This window comes from Vipera berus (genome assembly GCF_964194415.1).
Source record: "Vipera berus genome assembly, chromosome: 5".
Taxonomy (NCBI): Eukaryota; Metazoa; Chordata; class Lepidosauria; order Squamata; family Viperidae; genus Vipera; species Vipera berus.
Window position 1 is genome coordinate 50,781,922 of NC_138207.1, and position 24,361 is coordinate 50,806,282.

At 35.1% G+C, this 24,361-nt stretch overlaps 1 protein-coding gene across 1 annotated transcript in view; it reads left to right on the top strand.

Moving 5' to 3' along the window:
- The window catches only part of LOC308668561 (VPS10 domain-containing receptor SorCS3-like), a gene marked incomplete at its 3' end in the record, with an annotated part of 516,653 nt that overhangs the window by 443,762 nt on the left and 48,530 nt on the right, over positions 1 to 24,361 (top strand). The window contains exons 15-19 of the mRNA XM_081328566.1: positions 9,742 to 9,859; positions 10,598 to 10,731; positions 14,610 to 14,723; positions 16,998 to 17,169; positions 22,899 to 23,085. Coding sequence (XP_081184692.1) covers positions 9,742 to 9,859; positions 10,598 to 10,731; positions 14,610 to 14,723; positions 16,998 to 17,169; positions 22,899 to 23,085 — 725 coding nt within the window. The remainder of the gene's footprint in view (positions 1 to 9,741; positions 9,860 to 10,597; positions 10,732 to 14,609; positions 14,724 to 16,997; positions 17,170 to 22,898; positions 23,086 to 24,361) is intronic.

Consider the following 24,361-nt stretch of genomic DNA (forward strand, 5'->3'; position numbering starts at 1 on the left):
GACATATTTATGAAACTCATCATACATTTGATTCCACCATTGGAGGTATTTACCTTCTTTCTGAAAAGGCAGTTTGCTCATGCTACCATGACTTCAGCAAGAAGAATATATACAACGCTTCCTACCTCCTAGATGAGATTCCCAACAGTCCAATTCAGCAATTTGCTTCTCAAAGATGCAAGTTCTTCTAGGACTACCCACTACCTAATACTGCATGGGATGGTTGCAAAGGCTCTACAAATCAATTTCAATTCTTCCTTTGGATAATATCCAGTAATATTCTGGATATCCATGGGATAACTACTGCCAGCAGCTTCTGCCCATCCAATAAATTGAGCAAAGTATTGTTTATTCCAGGAGGCTTTCTTTATGTATTGCCTTCTGTTGGACCCAAAGAATCATACCTTCTGTCCCTTGCAACCTCACTTCTTTGGAATATTTTGCCAACACTGTTGTGTTTGAGGACAGGTATTAGTCTGAATTTTTAGAAAGCTGAGAAGGGGGTACAGCAGGGTTAGAACCTGAAAACTGAGTTATGCTTGGATGTTTTGTTCTTAGCAGGCTTACTTTCACTTTTAAAATTACTTTCTTATTATTTTGTAATGGTGGCATTCATTTTATTGTACCCTTCTTCTTCGAGATAGTGCCCCTGGCCCTGTACATATATTTCTTCTCCTCCATGTATGTTAGAGAAAAATTATTTTCATCTTAAATCTTTTTTTTATTTGTATTGCTTGAATTACATTTACTGAAGTATTGTTTCTGCCTAAATTATGCCTATTAGCTGCATAGTTCTTCTTTTAAATCATTTCATTAAAGAATAGCTAATACTCTATTTTATGCTGACTTATTCCTTTTCACTCAGACAAAGATTTTACCTTTTATCATTTTTGTTTGAAAATATTGCTCTATCTGGGCATGGGATCCATTAATGTTCATCATACTCATGTATACACATTCCCAGATAATGGTATGAGACTATTCTCTTTCTTTCAGTCATCAACATTACTATTTTATTTTAAAATTATTCATTTATTCAATTTCTATAGCTGCCCAACTCAACCAAGTGACTCTAGGTGGCTTAAAATTCTGAAATTATGAAACAATTAAAAATCATAAAAACAGTAAAAACCTCTAAAAATACAAACAACATCTAAGATAATTGATTAATTAGTTAATTAATTAAATTAAATATCGATAAAGCCAAGAAATGGGGCTCTTAACACCTTCCAAATCCCAGGTAGCCAAGTTTTTAAAGCCTTGAAAAAAGCCAGAAGGTTTGGGAGGGTTTACTGTCTGAGAGGAGAATATTCCTTAACCAAGAGCTATGGCAGAGAAAACCTATCTTCTAATTCCCACCAGTTGACAGAGATTCTTGCAAAAATCTGTTCCTCGATCTGAGTTGGCAGTCTTGGGGCATATATCTTGTTTTCTTGTTTAGTTCTCTTGGCATCTGCTTCTACTTCTTTCCTGATCTTAGGTGGGGCAATACCAGTGAGAGGATACATTTTGTCAATTGGTGTAGGTTTGAGACATTAAGCATACTGCTTCCTTGATAGCAATTATCAGATGGAGCAGCATACTCTGCTGCATAGATGGTAGAGCTCCCCCCATGTATAGTTTAGCAATTTTATGATGATATTGTTCCATAAGCTGACTTTAGCCTTAGTGTTCAGGTAATGCTATTTAAAAGTGTCATGCCAAGCAACTTTGGTGCGGGACAGTGCTGCAGTTGGTTCTCTTGCCACATAACATCCAACTTTTCCGTTGCATCTCAATTTCAGAGGTGAAAAGCACACACTTGGGTCTTATTTGGGTTGGGCTTTAAATGACTGATATGTAATATTGTCCTAATTTTTCAAGTGCTATCGTAAGTTTTACAGCTACCTCATCAAACATTGATCCTTGTGCGGCCACTGCTGTATTATCCACATAGATGAATAGAAGTGTATTGTCAGGGACTGGTTGATCATTCGTATATATGTTATATAATGTTGGAGTGAAAATGAAAGTGAGAGGAACATTATATTTTATAAGGAGAATGAAGAATATTAACAAAATAGAAAAAGACGTTGTAAAAAGAAATAATGATGCCTTGTCTTGAATATATTTTTTTTGGAATAGACTATAAAAAGAGGAATGGGAAATTAACAACTGATCCTTTCCATAAAAGAAAACTATAATTAAACCATCAGACTAGTTAAGGTAGTTCTTGAGACATCATTCTACAGCTGCTAAAGATGAGGGACTAGATAATAATTAGGTTGATCAAACAGTAAAACTAAAGCTGTTTTAAGATTTCAACAGTATTTTGCTATTAAATGCTATCTTATTTATATTTAAATTTCCTTTTATTTTGGGGGCTATTGTTATATGACAAAATGATTTATCACACAAGAGAAAAAGTCCTTTTTAAAAATCTTTCTAACAATTAAAATCACACTATGAAGTTGTCTCTTTTGGTAACTTAGTTGGTCTAGTTAAAAATAATAGGATGTGATTCACTGAAACTCAGTTTTTATAACAGTGCCAGTACTAGATGGAACATTGATTTCATACTAGCCATGTCCAACCCATAGCCCGTGGACCACATGTGGCCCTGCATAGCTAGTAATGCAGCCCCACAAGATCATAAACTTTTAACATTATTATTATTTATAAAAAAATAACTATACTGTATAGATTATATGTGGACAAGATAATTCCTCTTCCCTTAATGTAACCCAGGCAAACCAAAAGATTGGACATCCATGCCCTAGACCAAAGAACATGAAAGCTGACTGGGTGACTTTGGGTGAGTTACTGTAATGTCCCATAGCCCAATTCACTTTTCAAAGTTGTTGTGGAGAAAGGAATATTAGACATGTTTGGCACCTTTAGTTATTTATAAAAATAATAAAGCCAAAATTAAACCAGAATGTTTGCCTGAATACATGGAATTCTTTAATAATCAACAGATTTTTGCAATGGATTATGAATCTATTATTTCAAAGATTTTCCTTCATCAAATTATTTAATATCAGATTTGGGCCAGATGGTGACCATCAACAGTGTTTAGCAGTGTTCCAATATCTCAGGGGTTGCCCCAAAGTAGAGGGAGTCAAGCTATTCTCCAAAGCACCTGAAGGCAGGACAAGAAGCAATGGATGGAAACTAATCAAAGACAGAAGCAACTTAGAACTAAGTAGAAACTTCCTGACAGAACAATTAATCAGTGGAACAACCTGCCTCCAGAACACTGGAGTCTTTAAGAAGACACTGGACAGCCATTTCTCTGAAATGGTATATAGGTTTCCTGCCTGAGCATGGGGTTGAACTAGATGACCTCCAAGGTCCCTTCCAACATCATCATCATCATCATCATCATCATCATCATCATCATTATTATTATTATTATTATTATTATTATTATTATTATTATTATTATTCATTGCACAGTCAGCCAGATGTTCAGACTGGATTTGGCATTTTTGTCTACTATCGAGTCCTTACCAAGGACCTGGGATAGGTAGATGTGGATGTTTGATGGTATTACAGATATCGTCACAGGATGGAAGCAGTTCCTAGTAAGGCTGCCTTTTGCAATTGACCAATGATGAATTTGTCAATGCCAAAGGTGTTCAAGTGGTGCTCCAGTTGTTTTGGGATTGCACCCAAGGCGCCTATTTTATTATTATTATTATTATTATTATTATTATTATTATTATTATTATTATTATTATTATTATTATTATTATTATTATTATTATTATTATTATTATTATTAGTTTGTTAACCAATAATAGAAATGTTAGTCTGAACCAATGTTATTCCACGGACATTATTCATGAAAGCAATTTACAGTGCAGGATTTTTTGGGCAGAACATTTGAATAATGTTCAGTTTTAAACTCTATTCAAGCTTAGGTTTTAGATCATGTATAATAAAAATGGGATTTTACAGAAAAAAATAAATTCTTTTAATATTCTAACTAATTTAATCAATAAAACTTTAGTATCTGGAGCAGCCACTAAATCAAATCAGCTGAGATTTGAAATACTCAAGTTTAATTTAAAACAGCCCCATTTAAGATAGTATGAACTGAAGAAAAAATATAGAATACTGATACATGAGAAGAAACAGAAAGCAGAGGAAAACTTCTGGTCATTAGAGGTAGTCCTCAACTTATGACATCAATGGAGCCTGCCCATTCATGTTGGAAGTCTAGGATTACGTTAAATGAAGCACCTAACTAACAACCTCCCTGTCCCTGCTTTCCCCAATGCATTCATTAAATGAATGTGAGTTGTTATGTAGAACATGGGGTGACTTATGGATGGGAGACACCGAGGGAGGCCTAGTGCAGGCACAGGCACTCCCAGGAGTCCTCCCCCACCCTCTAAGATATCCCATACTCTGCCTCCTGCCCTACAGGCCTCCTTCATATCCCACCCAATCACCATTCACTTACTTATACTTTGACGAGCTCAAGAAGTCAGGGTAGAGAAGGCCATTCCCTCCTCTCTGGTCCACGTGGCACAATCAAGAAGAAGAAATTATGCCTATTTTGTATCTGTTGCAATCTTTTCCTCTCCAGACAGCATAAACTACTATGATTTCTTCTTTGCTTCACCTGCGCTAGTTTTACGCTGGTGGTGCTAAGAAGATATTGTAGTGGTTTACCCTGGCTGGGGAGGAAAGGATTGCCATGGAAACAAAAGATATTGGATTTCTTTTTCTTGATTGTTCCATGTGGCCCAATGAGGGAGTGTCCCTCTCTTCACTGATTTCCTGAGCTCATCAAAAAGTATGTAAGTGAATGGTGATGGGGGTTGTGAGGAATGCATAGAACCCAGTATATTGGCAAAGCAGGCCAATTTACTGGGTTCTAGGGTCCTCTGAGGACCTAGCTGGGCAAAATGGGAGGGAAACAGGTGTGTGTGTGTTGCTGCATTTGTGCAGTCAATCGTAAGGAGGAATGATCATGGGGAAGGGGCTGCAAAATTTGTAACTTTGAAATGGACTCGTATTTAGCATTTGGGGTGTGCGTTGTAACTTTAAACATTTTGTTGAATGGCCTGTTGTACCTCAAACATTACCTGTATTAATAAATATTTCTCTGTACAAAGATTCTAAAGCTTTTGGGAATTTGATTTCCAGGGCTTTCACTGCTCCCTCAGTCCCAGATTGCTGCATACTATCTAGGACCTGGGAAAAATATTACTAATCAAGTATTATGAAGCAGGGGGAAGCTCGGAAATATAGCAAACAATATCAGATCAAAGTTACTGACCCTTCCACGGAGGGAACTAGTGTCAGATGGAGAAATTGTTGACCTTATTTCAAAAATAAAATCTGGTAAGGCTGCCAGCCTGAATAACCACTATAACCAAATCCTTAAAAAAATCTAGATTGGTGGGGCTCTTTATTAATGGGTTTATTTACTGCAATTGATAGTTCTGATTTAATTCCTTTGGCTGGAATAGGACTATAATAGTTCTCCTAGATAAGAAGGGAGAAACAGAAGACCCTGTGAGTTATAGCCAATAGTTTGCTATCAGTCCCAGGAAAACTTTATGCAATAATGAGAAAGAATTTAAATGAAAAAAATAATCTCTTAGCTTGAGAAACACTTTGCTTTAATGGCCGCTTTTAGAAAAGGCAGATCAACAATCAACAGTGTTTTATATTGGCCCACCTTGGAGGAAAATATTATATTTTTCTGAAGGGCAAATTATTTGTTGTTTCTAAGATAACTATTTATTCTGTTAATAGAATCAAATTCTGGGCTAAATTAAGTATAATAAAAATCTTGGCTTTTGACAAAAAATTTGAAACTGTATCTGGAAAATTCATAATCATGTGATAACACAAATAGAGAATTTTAGTTATTTTGGCACTTTATTTAATCATGCTTGCAATATTATTACAGGGCAGTGTTTTTTTACTATTACACCATTGCTTCAATATGCTTATTCAAAAATTGGGAAATTTGTTCCTGCAGCAGTACATGATTTTTGTGCAAGAATTTCATTTCAAATTTTATATGGAGCTCCAATTTTGATGACATTTTCAAATAATAAGGTAGCCAAAGTGCAGGTGAGATTTTAAAGTTTTCTTTTAAGTGTTCCAAATTCTGTTATTCTCCTGGAAACTGGACAATGCCCTTTAAAAGCAAAGGGTTGGCTAAGCATTATTAACTTTTGTTTGCAAAATTATATTTTTAAAACCAGGGAAGGATTGCTTTAGAAAACCCCAAATGAATCTTTTGTAGATATGTGATTTAAAGAGATGACCCAAAAGATTAGTTGGATTGGCATTGATCCCTATTATTTATTTTCCAGAGGTATGACATTAGAATTTCATTATGTTAAACAAACATCATGGATTAGTTCAGTACAGGAATTAAGGTTTTAAGCCAAAGTTTTGTGTTCACTTATAACTTTTAGAATTAATTACAGATATACTTTTCATCTCCATAAATATCTGAATAGTTTATATTTAAGTAAATACAGAATAGCCTTTTCAATAGCCAAATTAAATGTGTTCCTATCAAATATTGTATAACATGGGGTCCAAACTTTTGGTTTGCCTGAGCTGCATTGAGTGGACAGGAATTGTCTTGAGCTTCATATAAAATATTTAATATAGTTTTACAATAAGATGATCATGTGGGACGTCATTACTAGCTGTCCAGGGCCACATGTAGCCCCTGGGCCATGACTTGGACATGCCTGTGCTGTATGGTAGATTTCAAATCCCCATATGTGAAAGATTTTGTCCCTCTAATGATATCAGTCTTGAAATGGTGGATCATATTTTATTGTTTTGTGAATTATATAAGAGTCTTTGACAGGAAGAGGTATGAAATCAAAACAGGAAGAGATACTTTTGAGTATGTTAAGATTTTGCTTGTAAATGAAAATCCTAAAATGAGAGAGGTGACAGATTTTTAACTCTGGCTATTAAAGCTAGGTTTTTAATAACACATCAATGACTTGAAATTTTCGGTGTATTATGTAATATTTCTTAAATAATTTAATTATTTTATTCAATGCCAAATTTTAGATTATATTTGTAAATTTTGGCTATGAATCAATTGAAATAATCATTTAAAAATATTATGGGTTTTGAATCTATTATTGCAAAGATTTGAATGTAAAATGTGAATAAAAGTCAGTGTATCAGGGAAATTATTTGGAAAGCAATCTTATATCTATCTATGTAGCCAGTAAGTGAATTTTTTTATAAGCTTATTTATTGTATTTGTAAGGCTTGCCAACTCCAAATGACTATATGTGGTGAACAACAATGGAAAAATAATATGATAAAAAATAGTCCAAAAAAGAATTATCCAAAGATACCCTTCACTCATCCAAGCCCAAGGTGTAAGAGTAAAATCAGAACTTCAAGGTTCACTGATTATGGTTGGGACTGAAGCATGTCAACTTTATCTGAAGGAATAGGGTGGCAGAATTATGGTCAAATAACAAATCATTATGCTATATAAGATTTTATGTAATAGTTAAGGCACCCAGGATAGAAACCAGGAGACTGTGAGTTATAGTGCTTCTTTAGACATGATAACCAGCAGGGTGAATTTGGGCCAATTGCTCTCTCCACCAATCCAACCCCACAGAGTTGTTATATGGAAACTAGGAGGAGGAAGGAGTATTAGGTATATTTGCAATTTTGAGTTATTTATAAAAAATAAGTTGAGATAAAAATGTAATAAATAAACAAATAAATAACCTTGAATTATATCCAGAATATTCAAATATGGGTAACGTATTTCATCTGCCAGATATGAGTGGACCCATATATGGTCATGTGGCCACTTAAAAGAGCGTAAGCTTATATTTTGTACTTTAGAGAGGTTTATCTTGTTTTATTGCTTTAAAAATCAGCAGTGTTCACATTCATCATAAACTTGCTATTCAAGGGATCTGAAAACAACTTAATTTTTTTGCATGTTTTTCTATCCACTGTGCCGTGACTGTCGTTGAAGATATTCCCCCCCCATTGTTGTTCTCATTTGGTGAAGGGCATGTTGTTCCAAACCAACAAAGATTATTTAATTAAGATTATGAAGTCATTTTGCCAAGAAGCTAATTAGATTTGGCTATTTGATGACAACACTGTCTGTAAACAAAATGTTCTACATACTATGCAGAGTAAGAGAAATGGGAACACATCCATTTTCCCCTTTCACACATAGCCAGGGCAGTTTTTCTTTTGAAAAGCATTGCATGGACATTTTAATGCAGCTCCAGTTATCTTCATTCATGTGTTTATTAGATGGAGAGGAAAGTGAATAGAGATACTCTTGAGATATGCATTCCTATTACTATCCAGGATTTATTTTCATTCATGATGTTCTTTGAATTATTCTGACATAACCCAAATTCCAAAGTGAAAAAAAATCTCCCAAGATTTTCTAAATATATAATCAAACTAAACATTTCACATGTGCCCTTTGCTTCTAATCTTACAGTATCTAACTAGTGAAAAAAAAACATTTACAATTCAGCCAGCAAAATTTACCTGTCTATTAATGTTAAGTGTTTATTTAAAATTCTAATGAAGACTTCCTGGTTATAGAACTGAAAATATGCCTATTATCCAGCCATCACAATTAGGGATATAGGGTAAGTCCAATAGTTCAGTGTTTTTTTTAAAAAAACAAAATCTATCAGGCAGCTATAATTACCTCATCTTTGTTAAAATCAAAATAAACTCATGGGCTTAAGTTGTCTGAAGTCATAATACTTTTATGAAGAGAATAAAATATGTCAGGATTTAAACAAATCTAGTCTTTCTTTTACAATCTAAGACTACATTTTTCTCAGCCATCATAAGTATAAGCCATAGTGAATGAGAATTCCAGGAGTCATAGATCAACAGTTATAGAAAAGATGAGTCTGCTGAACTGATTCAAAGGATGAATTTGTTGTTGTTAGTTGCGAAGTCGTGTCCGACCCATCGTGACCCCATGGACAACGTTCCTCCAGGCCTTCCTGTCTTCTACCATCTTCTGGAGTCCATTTAAGCTCATGCCTACTGCTTCAATGACTCCATCCAGCCACCTCATTCTCTGTCATCACCTTCTTCTATTGCCCTCAATCTTTCCCAGCATTAGTCTCTTCTCCAGTGAGTCCTTCCTTCTCATTAGGTGGCCAAAGTATTTGAGTTTCAACTTCAGGATCTGACCTTCTAAAGAGCAGTCAGGGTTGATCTCATCTAGGACTGACCAGTTTGAATGCCTTGCAGTCCAAGGGACTCGCAGAAATCTTTTCCAGCACCATAGTTCAAAGGCCTCAATTCTTTGGCGCTCAGCCTTTCTTATGGTCCAACTTTCACAGCCATACATTGCAACTGGGAAAACCATGGCCTTGACTATACACACTTTTGTTGGTAGGGTGATGTCTCTGCTTTTTAGTATGCTGTCTAGATTTGCCATAGCTTTTCTCCCCAGGAGCAGGCATCTTTTAATTTCTTGGCTGCAGTCCCCATCTGCGGTAATTTTGGAGCCCAGGAAAATAAAGGATGAATATAGAGTAAGAAATAAAGTAGAAAAATCTAATTCAGTTTTTCTTCCAAATTTGGAGATACCAAAAATTAGGACTTTTTCTTTCTATAATTTAAAGTTACAAAAAAAGTTTTGAAAAACATGTTTTGTGTATGCAAAATTGTTATTTGGGGTTAATCTATGTATATATTCTTTTTCTCTTTTTTATTTTTCTTTAATCTTCAAATATTTAGAATCTTTGGCCATCTCAATCTCCGTTCTGAATGGCAACTGGTAAAAGTGGATTATAAATCTATCTTTAGCAGAAGATGTACCAAGGATGATTTCCAGTCATGGCATTTACACAATCAGGTAGGAATACACCAACTACTGTATCTTTCTGTCTCCCAAATGGACTACAATTCCTAGCTGTGAGTGTTATTCTAAATTAATGAATGTAAGTCACAGGATGTAGTTATACTACATCCTGGAAGATGAGAAGCAATGCAAATCTAAATAGGATACTAGAAAAGTAACTGTGGCCACTCATAAAATGTCAGACAAATAATTGCTTTAGTTATCTACCTGTGATGATATGGTCAGAAAAACAAAGTTATGAGTGACAGAATTTCAGAAATAGCCAAATAAATGAAATGGAACTACAGGGAAGAAACATAATGGGGAGAAGGTTGCTTTCTGCATTTGGCTTATAGCCAAATTGTAGACAAATGTAAAACTGATCTTGGGAAAGGAAGGTATGAGACATTAAGGGGAGACTTGCCAAAAATATTACACAATCTTTAAAAAAGAGAACTGTGACAAAGAAACTCAAAATAACTCTGCTGTTTCTCATTGTGGGCTACTTTGAAGGACTAACAATAGGAAAAAAAATCATCAGGAAATAAACAGAGTGCTTTACCATTATTCTTACATTTCCTTATACTTTCAGTTCCCACATAATTGTACTTGGTTCTTATTTCTGTCATAAGGATAGTGTAAGAACTCAATGTTCATAGTGAGAAGCTCTAGTATTAAGCATCTGTGCACCTTGTATAATGAACCTGTACATTTCCCCATGCTATCCCAACTCAGTATTCTTCTGCATTGAAGGGCGAACCTTGTGTTATGGGAGAAAGGAAGATCTATAAGAAACGTAAATCAGGAGCATGGTGTGCATTGTCTAGAGATTACTCAAGAACAGTTGTTTCAGAACCATGCATCTGTGCTGAGTGGGACTTTGAATGGTAAGATTTATCAGTTAAACATATTTGTATGTCACCACAATCCAAAGAAAGTTTCAGCAGCCTAAATAGAATGCAGACAAATAAAAATAAAATGTCCATGGTAGGAATAATGCAATTACAAATATATTAAAAATGTGTACCAATAAGTGTAAATAAATAAAACTAATCATAATAATATTCATATCAGAAGGAAATTTTCTGGAACAATTCAATTTTAAAAGCATCTAAAGAACCAACAAAGACAGAGCCAGTCTGATCTCCATGAAGAAACTATTCCACAATGTTCACACTGCTACCTTACCTGAACCACTCATCAAAGTGTAGAATTTACAACAATTTGTCCATGACAGATCAAATTACTTGGGCAAATACTGGTGGATTAGATTGTTTTGTAGGTACCCAGGCACCAAGCCCTAAACATTTTGTAGGTCAACACCTTAAAAATTAGATCCAGAAATCAATTCACATCCAATGCAGGGTCTGGAAAAATTATGCTTTCAGTGCTGGGACCCCCAAAGGATATGAACTACTACATTTTGGATTAATTGTACTTTCCAAATATTCTTTAAGGGCAGCCCCAAATAAAGCACATTATAGTAGTCTGACTAGACAGTAATTAAGACATGAGTCACTGAAGTCATGTTTTATATTATAAAAATTTCTTAGAACCCTCCATTTACTTTACATGCTTGGCATCAAACTGCACTTACATTGCTCAGCTTGAATCTTAACACAAAAATACTATAAGATAATATAATATAATCTTTATTGTCATTTTTTTACTGTGGGCACAATGGCGCACATCAAAAATGAAATTTAGTTGCCCGCTCTCAAAGTGAGATACATACATGACACACCTAAAACATACTACATACAACATATGTATAGACCCACACCCCTACATATACATAACAATAAAATATTAAATACTGTCCAACTTGAATATATAACGGAAGGAGGAAGCTTGAGAGTTCACAAGGTTAATACTGTATGGAATGAAACTATGGTTGAATCTGGATGTTCTGCTATGGATACCACGAAGACTCCTCCCAGAAAGTAACAAGGAAAACAGGTTGTGAAGAGGATGAGTAGTGTCCCAGATAATCTTACGGACCCTGTTCAAACAACGCTTCTGTGCTATGTCCTGAATGGGAGGGAGGGAACTTCCAATGATCTTTTTGGCCATCCTCACCACTCTTTGCACCGCCTTCCTGTCTGAAGCAGTGATGCTTCCAAACCAGACTGTGATGCTGTATGACAGGATGCTCTCAATTGCCCCCGTGTAGAAAGTGGTCAGAACAGAAAAAGGAAGATGAGCTTTTCTCATGCAACGCAGAAGGTGCAGGCGCTGCTGTGCCCGCTTCACCAGTTTCTCACTGTTGAGCGACCAAGCCAGCCTACTTGTTAGCTGCACACACAGGAATTTGATGCTGGTAACCATCTCCACAGGTGAATCATTAATGCACAGAGAAGTGTGGCTGTGCCTGCCTTTTCTGAAATCGACAATGATTACTATGCAGCAAGAGTGTAGATAACCTTGTTCCAACTGAATTTTGAACTGTGATTTATTTTCCCTCAGATTGAGCTTTGCAAAATAAGTCAGTGAATTGTTTTCTTTGGTGCATTGTATAAAGAGGTTGTCCATTACTACTTGTTTTCCTTTTTCATAGGAATGCTTTCACAGATTTACATTCTACCATTAATTTTATACTTGAAAAGAAATCTTAATTACTCCCTTCTGCCTCTCCAAAGTCTACAGAGTAGTTTCTTCTCAATATCCACTTCTCTCTTGAGGAGTGAGTTGGAGGAGAAAAATAACTTCTAAATGATCATACAATTACATAACATCAGGAAACAATCCAGATTTTATTTTCAAGCTTCACAGAAAAATGAATCATGAAATCTTTCTACACTTCTTGCTTGAAGTTTTCATTTTCCCTTTAGTACTTTATTTACCCTTGTCAGGGAAGCTTTTTCCAATAAGTTGAAGCAACAGCTGGACTCAGTAATTTTTAACATACAAACCCCAGGGCTTTCTAGTGTGAAGGTGGGCAGTATGTGAGTTTTTAATATACATTTACCAGAAGTTAATGAACTAGTCTGCAGCCTTCAGGGCCTTGAGTTACGTTGTCGTTAATATTATTTAATATTAATGCATCTCTTCCCTTCTTTGAGGCAACATGTGACCCCTCTTGAACAATTTTAATTACTGAGTTACTACAAGGCATACTTAAAATGTGCAGGGGTGACCTACTGAGAATGATTAAATTTGAACGACAAAAAAAACTAAAGCATTAAAAGCAGTCCAGAAATTTAACAGATATTTTAACTACAATGTCCACATACCTGAGTGAGATAATCCATGATCCTTTGTTATTTTCTTGCCATCAGTGGACGGGCTGTTATGAAAGACTGCTCTGATTTAATGCTTCTCCAAATATTTTGTGTAATTAGATAATACATCGATATAGTTCTACTTCATGAAATAGTTGTGGATTACTCCTTTACAGAATAGCTATAATGGCATTTCACTGAATATTTTAGATAAAAATGTATTTATTTATTTAGATCTCAGAGTTCACTATTGTAAAATCAAAACATAATAATAACCATTGTACATTATACCATCCATCAGTAAATGGCAAAAAGCACAAACTGGGGGAAAAATGCAACTTCAATCCAAAAATAACCAGAAAGTGGATTTAAAAATACAAGTTCTTTGGGTGATATAAAAATATGGTTCATATAAGTTTCAGACAGACCTTTTACATACTGTAGATACAGCAGATTCTCTGAGTGTGAGAACTTGAAAAGTGGCAACTAAGTTCATAGACCCAATTACTGCTCCTCTCTCTCTCTCTCTCTACACACACACACACACACACAAACACACAGAAAGAGGGAGCACAAATTTACTTAGTGCTTTGCTGAAAACAATTGTATTTCTGCTATCATTTCTCGTTAAATCTGATGTAAGAAAAATTGCCTTCAAAATTCATTTGAAAGGATAAGACATTCTTTTGGGTGGTGCATGATGCTGTTATAGCCATTTAGAGTATCTATTACTGCATTTATAGTCTGTCTTTTCTTTGAGAATTTTTTCTTTGAGAACTCAGTAATGTTACTTGGGGTTCTCTCAATTGTCTCTCTGCACAAAAACAGTCCAATGAGTTCAGTTGGGCAGAGGAGAGCAAGAGAGATATTGATCCAAAGTTATCTTATTCATTCTGTGAATCAGTAGGAACATCCAATCTGGGAGAAAAATTGAAAAATCCCTTTCCTCAGGACTGCTGTAAAGGAATGATTGCTTCTTCCTGTTAATAGCACACATATCAAGATGTTAAAAGGATTTTACAATATTGCAAATAATTGAAGGGAATGTCATTCTCCCCTACTTTGGCTGCCATTCTTGAAGTATCAGATTTTAGTTTAAATGTTATCAGTGGTTCTGGTTAGAAACACTAGAGAGCAGTTAATGATTAGGACTGGGTTTCCTCTTGAAATATTTGCCTATTCTAACTCTTTCCCTTAGCATAAATAGAATTTTTGGTAGGCTGGAAGGAAATCCATGGACAAACATAAATGAGGAGATAGAAAACATACTTGCTATTCCTTCTTTTCTTATTTGTGCACTATTTCTGCACATCTGGCTTAGACATAAGTGTTTTCTCTCACATTAGACCAGGAAGCTTTGATGTTAATGCTAATCTCTGTTGAACTAACAAACTCATACCATAGCCTTTTGCTTGTCAGTATCTCTATTCTTAATCCCACTTCACAAAGTTCTTGTGTGAGGATAACATTCTTACGCATTTCTATTTTCTCTGTGGAAGGAAGATGAGATAAATGTATATGTATTTTAAAAATTATTTTTTTAGTGATTATGGTTATGAAAGACACAGTAATAATCAATGCATCCCAGCATTCTGGTTCAACCCATCTTCTCGGATAAAAGAATGCAGTCTTGGCCAGAGCTACTTGAACAGCACTGGGTAAGTAAAAAGTTCCTTCGATGTCTGCATCTTTTCCAGAGCTTACAGCTGAAAATTAGTCTATCTTTTGCAGAAATTTTGCAAATAAGAAAAAAGAATGAACATAAATTATATGCGTTCAGATTCTAGTTGTGGGCTGCATTTTGCCTTTAAGCATCATACTGGAGGATGCAGGTCAAAAGAAAGGAGAGGGGAAGATAAAAAGCAAGGCCAAGACACAGACTAAATATGTTTTATTTTATATTACATTTCAATTTAATTTTAGTAGTTAATATATTAATATGATTTATCCCATGTAATTAATATTCTTTCCTTCTGTCACATTGGAATTACAATTCAAGACAACTTTGAGAGAGGTACTGGTACCTGCATCTTAATTTTCTGAGGGCTACTTGCAAGCTTGGGGGCTGGAAATTGCATGATTTTGACATAAAGGATGCTAGAGAAAGTAAAGCTAAATTAAATACTCTCCAGATGGAAGCTAATGGCACAGCATAACAGGGTAAATAAAAGCAAAAATAAGAAAGATCTGTTCATAAACTATCTGCTTATTTTAAGATAAATAATATAAATATGTGAGGTAGAATTCTTTTATTTAGAATTGTTTCAGAATCTTTCCTTTCTTTACAAACAGAACATATGCCAACTTTCAGTTTCTTCTGTATTCTGTTCAGAGGGCATAGAGCAGCAGATTCATACTATGGCTCCACTGTTATGCTATTTCAGCTTTGTGCTAAATTTCCAGTGGGCCATAAATCTTAAACACTTACTGCTTTACTGAATGCTTTACTGCAAATGAGCAGACCAGCGTTATTGCCCAATACTGATAGACCACTTATTAAATTTGCTGGCTGCTGATGGCTTTCACCATTCCACAGAGGATGTAAAATGTTGACATCCATTATTCATACAGTGAGTAGATATGAGCTTGTAGCAGGAAACTGTTTCACATAGTTAGAACAGGGCTGTCAATGTAACACAAAAGGAATCCCCATGTTAAATGTCCACTGCCCCTTTCCTAATTTTTCTGTCTTGTAGAAATCCACAACCGTCCACACAGAACTTCTGTGTTCAGCTTTTTAGGGAGACATAACCAGAAAGATGGTACAGAAGGAAAATCAGGAACCAGACTGTAGATATATACTGGCATCAATCTGAAATAGCCAATAAATGCCTTTATGAGTCCACCCATCACTTGATTTTGCTTCTGGCATTGTGGCTGGTGAAGCACAACACTGAATGTTGTTAGCTGGAAGGAAAATTTCTCTTTAATATCAGTTAACCTAAGAAATCTGTTTTAGTATGATTAGGGTCAAGATGAGGGCAATCTCGGGAAGATGCAAAATAAAATAGATGTATATTTGTAATAGATTTAGTTCAAATGGAGTAAAAAAAACAAGGTAAAAGGGTCGCTGTGGATTTTACTCTGCTAGTTGTTGCTGACTATAGGGGGTGGTGCTCATCTCCGTTTCAAACCCATTGAGCCAGAACTGTCTGAAGAAATTTCCAGAGTCATGTGGCCAGCATGATGTAATAGAGTACTGATTTAATTCAAATGGAGAGATACTGGTGAAAGGGAAACACTATAACTTTTATTAGAACTTAGTGAAATACAGCTCATTTGTCTCCTATTTTTTTCTTTTATTTTTTAAGTAAAAAGGTAAAGGTAAAGGTTTCCCCACACATGCATGCTAGTCATTTCCAACTCTAGGGGCCAGTGCTCATCTCCATTTCAAAGCCAAAGAGGCAGCGCTTGTCCGAGGACGTCTCCGTGGTCATGTGGCCGGCATGACTAGATGCCAAAGGCGCACGGAACGCTGTTACCTTCCCACCGTAGTGGACCCTATTTTTCTACTTGCATTTTTACGTGCTTTCGAACTGCTAGGTTGGCAGAAGCTGGGATGAGTAACAGGCGCTCACTCTGTTGCATGGCACTCGGGATTCGACCCGCCAAACTGCCGACAAGCTCAGCATCCTAACCCACTGAGCCACCACGTCCCTATTTTTTTTACCTTTACCTTTATTTTTAAGTACCATAATGTAAAAGGAATACCTCACTAAAGATGTGGGGAATAAGGGATATAAAACTAGGTAAACATCTAATGAACTGCACCTTAATGAATTTTGCTACCTGAATAGCACCTGAAGATATTTTCAGATGTTTGATATCAGTGTTTGCAAACAATATAAGGTTTCCTTTCCATTTCTTCAAGCTGAATACATGAAATCTGAATTTTGTGAAATTTTAAAATATGAAATTATAAAATTCCATAGGTATCGGATGATTGTTTCTAATAACTGCACAGATGGTTTGCTAGAAAAATATGCAGCCAAGCCTGAACAGTGCCCAGGTAAAGCTCCCCGTGGGCTACATATTCTCACATCCACTGGCAAGTTGGTTACAGAACAAGGTTACAACACTACCTTCATAATTCTTATGGAAGAGGTAAGATAATGTCCAATGTTAATGGCATATCCAGTAGAATAATTGTCCTAGTGCAATTTTTGAAAACTTTGAAAACCCAAAGCATCCAACCAAACTATAAGAATACAACTTTAATTGATACTTCTTTTGGGTGTTTTATCAATGTGTAAATGTTTATTGGTAACACAATTAGGATGGGTGGATGGATATACTGTATAATAGAAAAGAAAGTAGCAAAATACAAGTTGGAATGGTTATACAAATCAAATCTTAATGCCTTTTGCAATAGAACTGGTGATTTGATAGTTCAAAATATAACTTCAAATTTAAATTGCATCTTTTATCGATGCAATGTTTCTTCTCTGTATCAATCTATGGTGCAAAACTTTGTATGAATGCTTCTATGTAGGAATTCAGAAAAGAGCAGATGCAGTATACAAATTAGAAAGCCAGTAACTGTTTATTAAAGATCCTGAACAGACTTTCACACATAATGAACAAAACATAAAAAGGCAATAACACTGCAGGTGAGGCAAACAAAAAATGAATAAATATGGATATAAAGCTGAGGCATGGGACTGTCTGAGGAAACTCTGCAGGGTAAAGGGGATAGGAATAGGGTTTCAATTGCTTTCAGTGCTCTGCACTGGGATATACGTACCATGAATGGCTTTGAGATCAGTTAGCCATTTCCTCCATAATTTAGAGCATCTTCTACAGTCATCTTATGCTGAATTTACAATAGTGATGATAGAATTTATTTTCTCTTAATGATAGCTGATGGATAGAGCTATGTCCCCAAGGAGCAAATGGCCTTATTTTCACAATTTCGGTGTCTCCTTTCAAATCAGTGCCTGCTTCCCTATGTGCTGCACTGATTATTGCACTGTGCTGCTTGTTCATTTGCTTGTTTTATTTTAAAAAAGGGTTTTGTTTGTGTTTATTTTCTTGTAAAAGTGAACTCAGCTATTAGAAGATTGAGGTTGATTTCTGCCTCACTGATCTTCTCAGCTGTCTGCTTTAATTGTAGAAACAAGCTACTCAGTAAAGAGAGCGTTTCTGTATGGTTTGTAAGGCTAAGAAAATGGCAATTGGGATTAGGAATTTGGCTCACAGTAAGTCTGGGTTGACACATCTGCTACCTCATGAACATTCATTGCTATTTGCTACAGCAACAAACCTGCTATTGTTTGCTAGATTACCATTCCCTATGGGTATCTGCCTGTTCCATCAAGTCTGATAAGGAGACATGCCTCAGATCCCTTCTCTAAAATGTTACCATCTAATAGGATCTAGGAAGTGTGCCTTTTTTGTAGTAGTTTCAGCCTCTGGAACAACAGACTCTGTAGGCCTCCACACTTTTAGTCTTCCAGAAATCAATGAATAGCTGGTTCCCCTCCCCCCCCAAACAGGAGATAGAACCTGGGGACTGTTTTGTTGGTTGTATGAGTAGTCCTCAGATTATGGCAGCCATTGGAATCAAAATTGCCAATGCTAAGCAGCACAGTAATAAAATGTGCTATGACTGCTCCACTTACTGACATAACTCTGATACTCGTTCTTGCTATTTTTAAGCATGGATTGTTAAGTAAGCACCTCAAGTAACCATGATATTCAATTTCCAGCTGGCTTCCTATTGACTGTTTGTGGGAAGCTGGCAGGAATCATGGTCATGTGACTGCAGGAGGCTGTGATGTAATGTGAGCCTAGTGTCAAGCACTCCGATGGTGATCATGTGATCACATGATCACCATCAGATCATATTCTACAACTGGAACTCCAAGGATTGGTCATAATTCCCTGTGTTCAGTGTCATCCTAACTTTGAATGATTGGGTGTAAGCTGAGGACTATTATTATTGAAGAATATTTGTTGAGGCAGCAGGTTTTGGTATATTATTGTTGTTATTATTATTATTATTATTATTATTATTATTATTGTTATTGTTGTTGTTGTTGTTGTTGTTGTTGTTGTTGTTGTTGTTGTTGCTGCTGCTGCTGCTGCTGCTGTTGTTATTTGCCCAGAAATATGTTACATAAGATGGTCAGATATAGAAGTCAAATCAATGAAACAATCAATAAGCAAGCAAGTAGTAGAACCTTCTAATTTCAAAGAATGTGATTAATATATTCAAGCTGATGAAAACTTTGTTTTTAGTATAATAATTTCTTCCTTCAATGAATCCCTTAAAATATTATCTATCCAACCGTTAGAAATGCCACTTTTTACATTTACAGTATGTGCATGTTATACTGACCTCAGATTTATGCAGGAAGCATCCTGTGATAAATAATTCTGAATACTCCAGACAAATTGATATGCCACCTTTTCTTATTAAGCGCCAGAAACAAACATGAGTCAAAAGTTATCTAATTGTGTCTTTGTTGAGTGTGTGTGGAAGTTATGGGTAAAGGTTGAATAGTAGCATGGAAGAAGGGAGAAGGAAACCAACCATTCAGACTCACATAATAAACTCAATACCTTTCAGTACTGTGTCTGTAAAAAAAAACACCTATGAAATTATACCAGTTTTGTAAGTAACTCTTGAAGCCTAGCTCTGAAAATGAATAGATATTAAGTAATCACATAAATGTCTAAATGGAAAATTACTGTAGTTTTTATAATGTTTAGCCATTTCTCTTTAATATATCGAAATAATAGGTTTTATATTCATATGGGTAAATCATTATTTTTAAGTTTTATGAATTGCTTAGTAATGCTGGACAGGTACATGAAGGAAATGTTTGTGAATTATTAAAACCTTGTCCCTTATATTGAATGTCTACATCACTGGGCTTACACTTACAGGAAGCACAAAGGTGCTTATTTATTAGACAAGGCTGCTATCTTTTTGATTTTCCAAGGTGCCTTGTAAGTAACATAGCTTTCTCATGTACTAGCTATCAGGTTTCAACTATATTCAGTTTCCAGACTTTTTGGCATACATTATCACATTCCCATTTGATATTTTATATGACCTACACCATCTAAAATAGGGGTCTGCTGAATGTATCCCAAGAATTGTGATAGTTATCCATTTGAAATGTCTCCACTTCATTTCCATCGCAATTTATATTCATAAACCAGGGACAGCTGACATAGCATGTGTGGTGAATGATACACATTTTAGTATTTTATATACTGGAAACATAGTTAGAGAAAAGGGATTAGGAGATCACTGCAATGCGGAAAAAGCTAGTAAAAAGATGAAATAAGTTCTGTCACTATTTAGATATAAGGATGCAATTCTTTTGTGTTTAAACATAAAAAAGTCACAGAAAAATGGTATGGTGACTAGAAAATTTGCATTCTTAATTTTAAATTAATAACTATTCACAATGATCTGCCTGATATTATTTTTTAAAAAAATCTATTGCCAAGAAGATATTTCTTGACTTGCTGATCCTTTGACTGAAGAAGAGGCATTTCATTTAAATTCTATGAGATTTATTGAAAACTTCTGGTTTAAAAAGATATTCAAAAAGCAGTGGGAAACTCCTTTAGGACCTTTTGGTCTTTATCAATTTTCTTTGGTCCAAGTTTTCTGTGTTTTGAAGACTGTATTTCATTGAAGGAAACACCATCACTCATGCTGGGCTGAAAAAGTAGTGGTTAGTTTTCTACGAAGAAATCACCTTTGCCTGTTACAATACAGTCATGATAAAGTACCCTAGACCTACGCTTTTCCAGAATTCTGATAATTCTTCAAGCTGTGACAGTAAATCTTATCACTACCCATGTGGGCTTGAGGTTGTTGAATTTGTATTTCAGCAAGCTTTGGAAGACCCCCATATTCAGTGGTCCTAGATTAGATAAGAGACAAAGATGCTTGAGCTGTTCTTGGCATTTATTATTTTGGGCAGCAGTTAGCCTATGCTGTGAGAACACATCATCTAAGCTGCAGCAGGTCCAATCTTGAACTCCAGTCTTCTCAACTTTTCATCATATAATACTTCTGTCTTCTTGATAGCTTCATTTTGGAAACATAGTTTAAAAGCAAATTAAGTTTTTAATAGGCCACATTTATCTACTAAATGCAAGGGTAAAAGTCATGAAGTAAATAAGGCTAAGCTGTGTAAAGTCTAAATGCCTTAAAGAGAGCAGCCTCTTTGGTGCTACTGTATGTAATAGTTTGCTGCATTTACCAAATGAAAATGAATTTATTATACAGAGACAAAATGGTCACTTATGCATTACTGCTTCTCTCAAAAGACAAAAAAGCCAGAGAACCACATAATGTCCATGTGCTAGATTCAATGTTTTCATGCACATTTAAAAATATATAATATATATATTATAATATATTTCTCCGTAAAGGGAAAAGTAAAAGACTTGGTGCATCTGTTCAACTTACTGTTGTTGGATAATTTCAAAGTTCCAACTATCTCTTAGTTCTTTATCCTAAAGCCAGAGTTAGGCTGAGCTTCAAATAGCAGCTACAAGTAAAGGATTGCCCTTATTAAGGAAGGGCAGAACATTAGGCTAATCAGTCCGGACACCATTGGAACATTTTGAGAAGCAATGTGCTCCAACACATCTTTTTCATTAGAGAATAAATTGTCTTGTTACTTTCTCTTATTTTTTTCATCCCTGTTATATATTTAGACCTAATACATTCAATCATTTAAAACCAGTCTCTATATGGCTGACAAACCAAAGGGCTTTCCTCTGCTTGCCAGACATTACACTTTGATAGGACTGCTAGAAAAACCAAGATGATTACCAGATGGCAGCAGAGATATGGCAAAATTTAACTCTTTTCTGTTACATGCAAGTCATGTTGATTTTTGCAATTCTAATATAGTAGTCAACACAATTGCCTAAATTTGACTAAAGAAAAACAAATTTGAACTAGCAGTTCTTTCTCTCAATCTAGTTTTATATAGCTTGAGATGTGAAATTGTGCAACTGGGATGTTGCAACTATTCTTTGCCTTCAAGGCTTTTTGGTCATCTCTATCCCCATATTCTTCCTTTTGATTGTCTGGTAACCAAGCTACTGTTTTCTCATATATTGCCTATCTCCATATTTCTGGCTGGAGTTTTTGTTGTTGTTTTGGTAACTCATAAATCTGAAAAAAGCATGGATTATTTTAGGGATGAAGCATTCATAGTGGCAGGGTAGTTTAAAAATTTATGAAGCAAATCCTTCTGTCAATTTCCAGGACTTGTGTATTCTTCTACAGAAAGAGGATACTATGTTTGTCTTTGTATTTCTACTGTAGAAATTTGTAATAAAATGAAGCATGAGTATAATAGAGATTTCATTCTGGGAGGGCCTGGAGTTTGCAGAATGTATTATATTACTTAGTATAACTTTATATAACTTAGTATAAATTCCTTATAGAAGGATCTCATGGAAAGAAAAGAAAATTGATTGCAACAGCTGAAATCCAACAGCTCAGTTGGAATTTCCTTCTCTCATGCAAGTTGTATTATTATTAGTGCTATTAGTATTACTACTAATAGTAATAATATTATTACTATCATATTACCATCATAATATAATTACTATCATAGTGCCTAAGAAAGATTATTTAAAAAAATTCATAACTTATCTCTAACCTGGAATTATACAATAGACTGTACCACCTGAGAAATTGATTCCTGTATACCTGGCCATTAGTGGACTTAAGTATAGGGAAAATATAAAGTAAACGCAAACTATATGGTGCAATCCATACTGTCTCCTCTGTAATATAAATGGATCTTATCAACCACATTAATAAACAATGGTGTTCCTTCTTGCAGGGTGACCTCCAGAGGACAAATATCCAATTGGATTTTGGGGATGGTACTGCTGTATCCTATGCTAATTTCAGTCCTATAGAAGACGGAATCCGACACGTTTATAAGAGCACTGGAATCTTCCACGTGACAGCTTATGCAGAAAATAATTTGGGTTCTGATTTGGCAGCACTTTTTTTGCATGTGGTTTGTAAGTAGATGGTCTCAGAAAAGTCTCTTGGTTTGATTGAATGTAGAGTTCATAGCTCTGGAAGCCTTGCCTCTTAAATCCAATTTCTATAATCTGATTACTTTACCATCTTAGCTCATTCTTCTCTATATTTTTAAGCATTGTAAAAGTTCAAATATTTCATATTAATAGGGTGCTATTTGGGCCTAAAAACTTTAATAGATTTTACTCCCAATAAGAGAATTGCAGGAGCATGATAGACTTTCATACAGCTTTTCCAATTAGTTCCACATTTTGTTCAAATTCAGATAACATAACTTATATAGTATAAAGTACAAAGTTGCAAAAATATACCATATTTAATGAAAAAATGAAAATCCTAGAAGTATTTATCAATTCTAATTACTATTTATTCTAAGGATAGTAAAATATTGTAAGGATAGCTTAAGAATATTTTTGTCATAATTAACTAATTTGATCTCAGTTTTAGGCATCTCTGTCATATTCAAGAGAAAGCTGGTTTGATGCTGTGCTGTCAAAATTGTCATTCTTTTGTACTTTTAGAAGAAAATATGAGTAATCATTTACCTGAGATGGAAAACATTCATATTTCAGTGTGAGAATTCTTAGTGTTTTAGTACAAAAACAATGACCAATATGAAAAATGTCTGTATGTAAATTCAGCTATTTGACTGTGTCATCTTGCAACTTTATGTACTGCATGTACTTTTTAGGCTCACATTGTGACATTTTGTACTTTTTATAATGGACTTGTACTCTTTTTGTACATTGATTAGAATTCTTGTAGTCTGATAAATACAGAAGTGGGTGTTAGTTTGGCATGATTGTGGAATTTGGTGCCCTGAATATGTCATAATGTTCTTTTTAAATTTGTAAACATACAGAGTTAATGTGAAGTGCAGTACTTTCAGTAAATCATGCTGGTCTATTAACCTTGGAAACAATGTTGATGGAGGCTGTTATTCTATATACACTGCCTGTATAATAAATCTTATTGAACTCAGGGGGTCTTTCAAGCATGCAATAGCTTGCCGTCTTTAGGGACTGGTGAGTATTGTAATATGATTGGAATATTTGAAGTTAGTGAATCATACATAAAAATTATTGCAATAATATTCAATAGCCTGTTGCTCTATGATTAAGATAGGATAGGATAGGATAGGATAGGATAGGATAGGGTAGGGTAGGGTAGGGTAGGGTAGGGTAGGGTAGGGTAGGGTAGGGTAGGATAGCCCATATATACTTTATGTATAATCAAGAACATTGTAGGAGTGGG